This window comes from Hyposmocoma kahamanoa, unplaced genomic scaffold (assembly GCF_003589595.1).
Source record: "Hyposmocoma kahamanoa isolate Upper Pololo Valley unplaced genomic scaffold, ASM358959v1 87, whole genome shotgun sequence".
In the NCBI taxonomy this organism is placed as follows: Eukaryota; Metazoa; Arthropoda; class Insecta; order Lepidoptera; family Cosmopterigidae; genus Hyposmocoma; species Hyposmocoma kahamanoa.
In genome coordinates this window covers 12797284-12807681 of record NW_020654422.1, presented here as the reverse complement: position 1 = coordinate 12807681, position 10398 = coordinate 12797284, and the positions used below count along the sequence as shown (strand labels likewise).

The 10398-nt window shown below is 36.8% G+C and overlaps 1 protein-coding gene across 3 annotated transcripts in view; it reads left to right on the top strand.

Moving 5' to 3' along the window:
• The window catches only part of LOC113235130, a 60942-nt gene that overhangs the window by 29118 nt on the left and 21426 nt on the right, over positions 1 to 10398 (top strand). For all 3 annotated transcript variants that reach the window (XM_026470719.1, XM_026470720.1, XM_026470721.1), the window contains 2 exons: positions 452 to 678; positions 1288 to 1441. In XM_026470719.1, the coding sequence (XP_026326504.1) occupies positions 452 to 678; positions 1288 to 1441 (381 nt within the window). The remainder of the gene's footprint in view (positions 1 to 451; positions 679 to 1287; positions 1442 to 10398) is intronic.

The window sequence follows — 10398 nt, the reverse complement described above, 5'->3', positions numbered from 1 at the left end:
TTTATTTATTTAAATGGATTCTACATACAATAGAGTAGCTGTGTCAATTCATGCAATTTTGAAGCTTATTCTGACAGTAATTTATCACTAATAATGGCAATTGTTCTCATAAAAGGGGTTAATTTCTTTTTTATTTTACAGATAAAATTCAATTGGGACCATTCTTGTTATTCAAAAACATTATAGAATATACAATAAGTGGTCTCAGGTCGTTGCAGTTTACCGGAATTAATTTCAAATGATATTTCTGTTCATGTGGTCCAATTCTCATTGGCTTCTTAGTCAATAATCACTAAACACTACCATTATACAGCGATACTCTTATATTACGTAAAATATAACTATGTGATGTCACGTTAACCAAAAATAATCATCACTGAATAAACACATCTTTAAAAAAAGTAACTTATACCATTACGAAGCACTAATTTCACTATTAATCTCTATTCAGGTGTGAACTCAGTAAGGATAGTCAATATGCGGGTGCCAGAAGTAGTACAATACGGTTCAAGAGATGCAGTGACAATGGACTGTGAATTCGTGACAGGCAATGTCACTGGATTGGTAATAAAGTGGTTCTATGCGGACAACTCATGCTCTGAATGCAAGCATGGCAAACCTGTGTACCAATGGATACCACCACAGAAGCCACAGGCGTTGGGATTGTTGAAGAATAAGGTAAGACACATTTTGTTATGAATATAATATTTTGTAGACCTAATATGAAACATCCTAAATGTAATGTACAAATATTTTACAGTCTGTTAAATCCTATTTTAAATAAATTTATGCTATTATTCTAAATAGGTAAATTTACGACAAAAATTTTATTGTATAATAAATTATATAACGTAAACACTTTAAGGCGGGGGCGCACGGTCCGTGATTTTACAGATTTCCTCACACAGCCGATGACTATGGAGAGCCACATAGCCACACACCGACCCCATCTATTTTTCGCTATGGATTGATCCTTGCACCGCTAAGGACGCATCTGCATTACCACGGACAAGCGTCTCTTAGTGCGAGGGTGCAAGCCATGCGAGCTAATCGCTAAAATCACGGACTGTAGGAAGTCGCCTTTTAGGGAGTAACATAGAAGTTTATAAATATTTGAAGACATAAATATAACAAAGAAACTACCCGTTTTATGAACATAATTCCATTTCAATTAGACCATGCAATTTTGTTGTTACTGGATACGATTTACTTGATGTAATTTTCACTAATCTTAGTAAAAATCTTTCATAACATACATTATATTCATTATAATAATATAATTTTCAGTTGGATCTAACTTATAAAGTATCCCGCAACCCATACACACAACATCGTGCATTGCGTATCCTGTCTCCAGGAACAGAACTCACCGGCAACTACACCTGTGTCATTTCTACTTTCCTCGCCGAAGATGAACGAACGAAGCCTATGACTATTTTCGGTAAGTTCTATTATCAGCTCAACGTAACATATTATTCTTTCATGGCCTTTAAACTCACTACAAATTGAACGTCCCGTTTTGTATGGGAAATGTAAAAATGTGTTTGATGCAAACGCGATGCAATCGCGACACAAACGTGATGCAGTCGCAGCTGCAGTGATACAATCGCGGTGCAAACGCGCTACTGCATATTGATGCATTGGCAACTGCCAGTAAATCGTTAAAGTCGCGATGCAATTGCACGTTTCACAAATACACATTTGCATCGCTGCTAAAAGTTGTCGTCTGTAACCGCTCTTGTTTATATCTGGAAGAACGAAATTCTATTGAGAATATGTTCAGTATCCTGAATAGAATCACTCCATGAATTCTCATACATACTTTTTTAAACCCGTATATTAGGCAAAACGTTGATATAAGCACCACCATGTAATTAACTTTGTACAAAGCATAATAGACATTCTTGTGACTTTCCTCCGCGCGTCTAAATATCTATGCCAAAGTTTGAAACTTGTACGGTGTGAGTACAATGTCTCTTAAGCAACATTAGTACAACATTGTACGAAGTTTCTGACACCTTCATCCAATCTCAAGTTGCGTCTAAAATTTTGGAAACGTTCAGGAGTATCAAATCTTGGATCGAATATTACCATATTTGCAATAACCAATTCGGATAAGAAGCTTATATACTATCCAAAATGCTAATCCATTTGCACCAAATGATAAAATGAGACATCTAGAAAAAGGAATACCAAACGAAATGCCCAAACTACGATGCGCGATCAAAGCGAGCTATCGTAAGCGACTGTGGTGTTATTGAACTAGTTATTTTAAAAACAATTTTTTCAACAAGGCCAGGCTGAAAATCAGTAGCGCGTGGCACACAGCCACAGAGATTTAACTGAGCCTGTTCCTTCCACGCACTGTTGTTGTTCCGCTAGTATTGTTATATGTTCTGTTTCGTATTAGTGTGTGATAAATAAATTATTTGATTTGATTTGATGAAATTTTTCACGACCGCTCGCTCCCGAACGTAACCAACCGGTGCCTGTCATCCAGCAAACTTAGAAAATGTGCGTTCGTTGCATAGTTTGAGGGATACGGGTGGTGTTGCGTTCATTTTACTTTGTTTTTTTTAACGTTTATAAAACTTACGTTTATAAGTGTCAGTATACCGTATACTTTTTTGTTTTATATGCATATTTAGGGAACTGTAGGTTTAGTAATATGTTAATTTTAAGTATGTATATTTTTAAATATGTAAAACTGTTTGTTCCTCAATAAATTAAAAAAAAAAAAAAAAATTTTTGATCGATTTTTATGATAATCCCAAGCGATAGGCACAGAGCTCTTCAATGATCGAATAAAAAGTACCTGTAGAAAATTGTTGGTAACAGTGTGGAGGATCAGTTACGGAGTTTTAAGTGTTAAGAGTTTCCTAAGACATGGTACAATCTAGATCACGCCGTGTTTGACACTTTGAACTTTGAACCGTTTTTATTACAAGCGATGTATGGTTTAATTTAAATATTAAGTGTCTAACTTGATGTGTTCTTGACGCTGTGTAACCATGAAGGCTGGTCGCTATTGTGAAGAATGCCGACTACGATAGCAAGACTCGCAGATAAAGAATCAGAGGTAGTCAACCAGTATCCTTCGATTTCTTCCAGTCCTTTCCAGCATACAATCCAGTATCTTTCTAGGTTTAAAACTATAGTGAAACAAAATTATACTAAAGGTTAGTTAGGTAAAGATAAAATTATACAGCTTCTGCGTACTTGGATGACAATAACATATAATAGCGACCTATTTAGCTCTTGCTAAATTAAATATTGTAAATGATAAATTTATTCAAATGTATATTTACAAAGAGCAACCCCTACAATTTCTTACTCATTCTTCTCAGAGCAATCTGCCTTATGAATGAGCAATAGAGTTTAATCAATATGACGATTTCAAGTATAATTTGCTTACCTATGAAATAAAGATTTGAGTTCCGTTGCTTCTACTTGATAACGCCAGAGTACGTAGTACCAAGTCAACCAGGGATGGTTTATTATTCCTTATAGGAGCTGCACATTGGAACTCTTTGCCAACGTTCAGAATCCCATGACTTAGCCTCTAACATCTTTAAATTTATCCAAATTCATGTATTGTTTAGAGTTATCTACAAGAAAACAGTTTAGTTCCCATATTTCCATCGACGGCAACGTACTCTCTTAGTTTAGCTCCGAGGAAGCTATTGCGGAAATACCCAAATCAATCTGCGTCTGCGGAAAATTACCATCACCGTCTGAAGAAAGTCTTTAATAAAGCCGATACATTCTGCTCGAAGGCGGTGCGGAAAACTCGCTTCGACTATATTAGACGCGTCCGAGCCAAGGGGGATACTCTCGATCTCCGTCCAACATCCGTCCGAAACAATTACTGTCAAAAAAGTAATATCCGACAAAATTAAAAGACAAGTATCCAGTATGAAGCTTCATTAGCATCACGCGTCTTTTCATTTGGTCAAGTATTGCTTATTTGGCAGTAATTGTTTCGGACGGATGTTGGACGGAGATCGAGAGTAGACTCCCAGGCTAATTTCATTCTCTTCTGGGAGTAAAGCTTCTGGTCATTCGTTAAATCAGTTGAGGCAAATATTTACAAGTCATTCCTATTGCCATTGATGAGATCCAACGGCTCGCTAACTCACACTTTTCTGCCTTCACTTACAATTCCCGTCTTGACGTTACATTGCGAACACTACAGACTGCTTTGTTGTGGCTACGTCGCACTGCTGAGCATGGGTCTCAGGCCATAGTCCGCCACACTGAGCCAATGCGTATTAGGGACTTCACACATTCTCTGAGACTAGTGAACCTTCTTCGACTTGCAGGTTTCAACACGTTGTTTCCTTCACCGAAAAGCTCATGGCAAATTTCAAATTAAATTTCGCACATAAAATCCGAAAACTCAGAGGTGCGAGCACGCGCGACGTAGTTAAACCATTAGACTACCACAGCATCTATAATTTTCGACTTATTGCAATCAATGTCAGACTCTGTAAGACTATGGAATGTATGTTGAAAAGCCGAGTCCTTGGATAACTCACAGCTGAAGAACTTCTTAATGATCGACAGATAATTAGAAATACATTCCTCTTCGGGTATTCACACATTTATGAGATCCTAAAATAGAAAGCCTTTCTTTGTCGAATGTTTGTTCACAAAGCTTAGAGGTTTTAATTTCAAGTTTTGCGTTGTTCAGTTTCCGAGTAAATCACTTTGAAGCGACTTATACTTCAGGTGCAATCGAAGTGTATAATCGAGACGTAATATTTAGCGGAAATGTTTGAAAGATGTTGCCTCGTCGCGAGTTTGGAGTTAACCTTGGTTGAACTGTTTTCGGTACTGACGCGTTTATTTCTTTGTAGTTGGTTTAAACTCGTGGTGTGTTATTTTTTATGACGTATTTCATTTTATGCTCAGATGTATTTGTTAACTCTAACATAAACATTTCAGTGGTATTACACAATCTTTCATAGTAATTTTTATTTATAATTCCAAGCCGACGGGACGAACAAGTCGTGCGCCCGGTGGTAAACGACACGCCTATCCATAATAGTTGCAGGACACTCAGAGCTTGTAATCACAAAGATCTTACGGGCAATGCCACTGTGAGATCCGAAAGTGGACAAATCCCATATGTCTGTAATTCCTCCAGCACGGAACGCAGTAATGCTCACACTACTAATTGGCGGCTTAAATAGGTAAGATTGTAGTACTTACCAAGACGAAATCTTTCACAAGAAGCTCTACTACTGCTACAATATTTTTTTATTTTATTCGTTATAGTCATTAGGGTTGAACCACAATATAAAATGTAAGCACTTTCCTTCATGCAACTAAAACTACTGGAGTTTGAAGACTACAACATTTTCCTTACACGTCCTCACCACAATAATAACAATAGAATATAATAACCACAGTATAATAATAAACAGTAGCACAGCTTGCTCATATTCGGCAACAATGCACCCTATGAGCTGAAACGAAACAGAAATTACTTCGGGCAACTTCACCTAATGCGGTGCATCCAGACAGCGATTGGAGCACAATGTAAATATTATAGCGGAGCGAGTAGCGGTTAAAATCTTCAATGTTAGCAGCTAAGATATTAATTATTAATCACTACACTTCTTAACGAATGAGCTTGTTAGGCTCGTGGAAATAATGTGAGAGGATCAAGCTGCCGAAAGAGCGCATTTGGAATAACCTACCGGGCATCGTCCATTGAACCGTCTGAAATATCGCTGAAAGGTTGGAGTCGCTGAAAAACTGAAGGAGCTAAATGTGCCCGAATGGTCGGAATTGGTACAAAACTGAAAGATAAGACGTACTTTGGTGTCGGAGACCAAAAACCGGATCAGTGAGCCAGTGATTTTTTTTTATAATAACAAGTGAAGATAGGACGAACAAGTCGTGCGCCTGATGGTAAACTATCCATATCAGTTGCATTACCACTCAGAGTTTTAAATCGCAAAGATCTGAGGGACACCGCCACTGCGCCTGTCACCCTGAGACACAAGTTGACAAGTCCCGTGTGCCAGTAATTTCACCAGCACCCTTACCCTAAAGAAATAAATAAGTACTGAACGAATAATGATTAACAAATTGGAACCGTAACTATTATTCCATTCTAACTGCCTCCGTGGCTGAACGGTTACCATGCCGGACTACCACGCAGAGGTCCCAGGTTCGATTCCCGGGCCGAGAGAAATAGTTGTATGGCCTACCATTATTTCTCTCGTGAGTTTGGGTGTAATTTGTGATTGTCTATGTGTGTGTCCATGGCACCCGCGACACAGGGTTTCCCTAGTGCGGGGCTATGTTGAGTGTGTGCGTTATTTATTTATTTATTTATTCTTACCGACAATTGAACCATGCCATAGCAGATGTCTTAACAGTTCATTACCACTGCACTCCAAAATTTAGCAATATGTTTTTGTAATATAACTTTATTATTGTTTACCTCTTGTTCCATTTTTACTAATAACACTTTACAAAAAAATATTATACGCTACAGTCATACCTTCATACACATTTATTACATTATAAAATTTTAAGTGTCAGTGAAATTATTCAAGTATATGTTTGTGTTCGTTATTAAAACAAAAATTTAAAAGTAAATAGTAATAGGTAATAAGGTTAGGCTGTACTCGTTATTAAAATATAATAAAACATTTGAAGTAATAGAAATAAGACTATTACAAGTTACGCAATTTACTTAAATAATGGAAGTTTTTGTCCACTTTTATAACAATGATAATATATATAATGTAATATTACCGTAATAAAACATTTGAAGGTAATGAAAAGAAGACTCCACTACAAGTTACGTAATGTATCTTAAGTATTAGTAATAGAAGTATTTATCTAGTTATATAACAATATAACGTACCAGGCAACCATATCAATAAACGAGTCCTAAGCTAGGTAATTCCCTGTACTATAAGTACCAAAGCAACGGAATTCACTTCAGAGCGCCTGGAAAACTCAGACTAGAACCAATTTAAAAAAGATTATTTCCTAAACTGGTTCTACCGAGATACGAAACCAAGACCTGGATGAGGTCATCCAGCGCCCGCAGTTCATACCGTTGAAACACCGAGGTCAACAACATCGCATATGCACGTCATCTCATCTGAGGAAATTACACCTACTAAAGGCCAAGCATCCTTTTATCTTTTCGCTTTATCGCTATCGCGTCTCCTGTGCCATTACCCTAATGTTCTATGAAAGAGAATAGGAAATGAAATAAGATATTATTAATATAACAGAAAACAAATCCGAATGAAAATTCCAACAACACAACAAATAATAGGAAGACCAAAGTTAACAGGTGCCGAAATGCTTAATGTGGATCATTATAGGAGTTAAGGTTTTGCTTTCAAGGAATCCAATACTTCCGTATGTCGAATCGTAATGCTTTCTATAATAGAATAAGTCTCCTAGGACAACTTGGTTATTAGACAACATCACATATGTTGCTCCGATCCTAAAGTAAGTAATTAAAGCAGTTATGTTATGGAAATCGGAAACAACGATGGTACCACAAACACCCATACCTGAGACAATATACAAAATATTTACTACATTGACCCTGCCGGGGATCGAACACGGGACCTCAGAGATGGACCACCAGCACCATGAAAACCGGTGTGCAAGCTACTAGACCACAAAAGTAGATCTTTGGCTATCCTTCTACCATCGGAAACTCCTAATTGATTTTTTCTAATTCCAACTGCATTTCTAGCCATCGGAGGCCCGTTTGGAAAGTGCTGATGTTGAAACATATCAGTGTTAGGTACGTGATGGGCACTAGACATCTTCCACATCGATTCCTAAAGTCGAGTACTTCTAAGTCATTATACATCAATCTCTATAGCAAAATTTATCAAAGTGGTTCAGCTGTTTAGGTGTAAAAACGTAAAAGATAGACATACAGATAGAGATAATTTCGCAATTATAATATTACTTTTGATTGTATTCATCAATTTAAATTCGTATTCACTACAGAAATAATATTAAAATTGCATCTGTACAATAATATAAGCAACAAAAGAGAGAAGCAAATAATGTATCCATTAGGGGGCAGAAACTAAATGCGAAGTGCTGGAATTGCAATGACTTAATTACTAAACTAGATATTCTATTAAAAGCGCGATTGATATTTGTATTGGAAACAAAGGAGCGAATAGCTGATATATTTCGCAAAAACATATAACGAGTCGATAAAGTATATTCCGATAATGAAAATAATAATGTCAGATTTTGAAACTGAAAAGTTATGATAGCTTTGAAATGAAATAAATTCTGACTAGTGTAAGATACTTTATTAAAACTTTATACAGAATGTTATGGTCGGCCTGAGTCATTTATTTCTTTTCATTTTATTTAAATAGTTTTGCAATCGTTTTAAAATCAAACTTGGATATCTAGTCATTAAAAACTAAAAACAAAGATCTGCAACAAGCACATAGAAAAATTCGTAATATCTGCTGGTTCCTTTTGTCTCAGTTGAGAGAACGTCTAGCACGATATGCTAAAAGCGCTGGTTTAACCCAGCTGGATCGAAGGAATTTTTCTTGGTGTTATATCTTTGTATTAATAACTATATCAAACTAGTGGAGAAATTTCACAAGAAATAATTGAATACCATCGTACTTTACTACATTTTATCGTGATATTCGACAAAATTAATATGGATGCCTACTGTTGAAATTCGTGTAATTTTTTAATGCGAGTTCAACCGTGGCACTAATGCAGCGAAAACGACTCGAAACATTAACGACGTATATGGAGCGGATACAACTAACAAACACTATGCGTTTTTGGTTTGCTCTAATCCGCAGTGGACATTTTTACCTGGCAACCAGCCTCATGGACGACCAGAACTAGCGAATAATGTAAAACAAATTGCACGCTATTGTTGAAGTTGGCGGGTCAAGTTGCTCAAAAGCATGGCGCCTGGTGTTAGGCGGCCCGCCAATGAAGACCTTGGGGAGAAAAACGCCCCAGAGGGAGACCTCAGATTCGTTGGAAGAACGATATAAAGAAAGTGGCGGGTGACATAGAACCGAGAGAAGTGGAAGTGGGAAGGGGAAACTGAAGCAGGTGTACACCAATATGGTTGAGAAAGGCTGTAACGAAGAAGAAATTTAAAGCAATGTAACGGAAATTATTAGCATAGTTTAATGTGGCTATATACAGGGTGTCCCAAAACTCAACATCAAGCGGTCACTGGGCGAGAGGCCAGGTTATATCAATACTGGTAAAAATTAAAAAAAAATCCATGTCACTTAGTTAAGTGATAATAGGCATTTTTTTGAAAATGTTGAAAATCGATACCCTAGACCACATGTTTAGGTACTGTCATCACAAATTTTCAAATTTTGGAGTGATTTTTATTTAACGTCTTCATAAATAACCATGCTATTTATTGCAGTCACAAATCAAATAATAAACGTTATGAGTTTAGTAAAAAAAATAGGTTTCATTGAGTCGTACCTTAAAAAAAATATGTCAGCTAGCTTTGACACTTCATTTTTTTTTTAAATGTACTACACTGCCCTGGGCAAGTTATTTTAAAAGATGGCCCATATAATCAAGATTTCAAAATGGTACAATACTTGCCAGTCTTCATTCCATAAAAAATATTATAACTTATTTTTTGCAAAAGGAGCTCGTTTCAAAAAAAACTCATGCCATGATAAATAACACTTTTGTGTGCTCAAAGATTGGCTTTAACATCGTGGAAGTGAGATGGTCATATGTGATAGAGTGAGGTGGATAGTGACAACGCATTAAACAAAATAATCTACCCTAACACATGTGAGTGTGTAAACTTAATAATTAGTCGATTGTTGTATTATAATAAATTTTAATCAAAATGCAACGAAAGGAACTATTGTAATACTTTGATGTTAAAGTAAATGCTCAAATTGTTTGCCTTCGGCACGAATACAGGCTCTGCATCGCCTCACAAAAGATCTTTTTATCAATCGTGCGAATCTTCTCAAACTAATTTCTTCTGCTGCTTCAACAATTTTGTGGCGTTAGGCTAGATTTTCTACAGGTTTTGCATATACTTTTTCCTTTATGCAGCCCCAGTAAAAAAAATCAAGGAGGTTTAGGTCCGGAGATCGAGGAGGCCACAAAATTGAACCAAGGCGCCCAATCCACCTTCCGGAATATTCCGTGTTTAAATAATCACGTACAGAACGAGAATAATGCGCTGGGCAACCGTCTTGTTGAAACCACATTTCTCTATAGATGTTGAGTGGTACATCTTCTAGTAACGTTTGCAAATCGTTTTGAGGAAACCTCCTTGAGGAAAAAGGAAGTCTCCTTGAGGTCTTCCACCGCTCGTACGAGCACTAGGCAATCGTGCTTCCGAGTATGCCAGGTGTA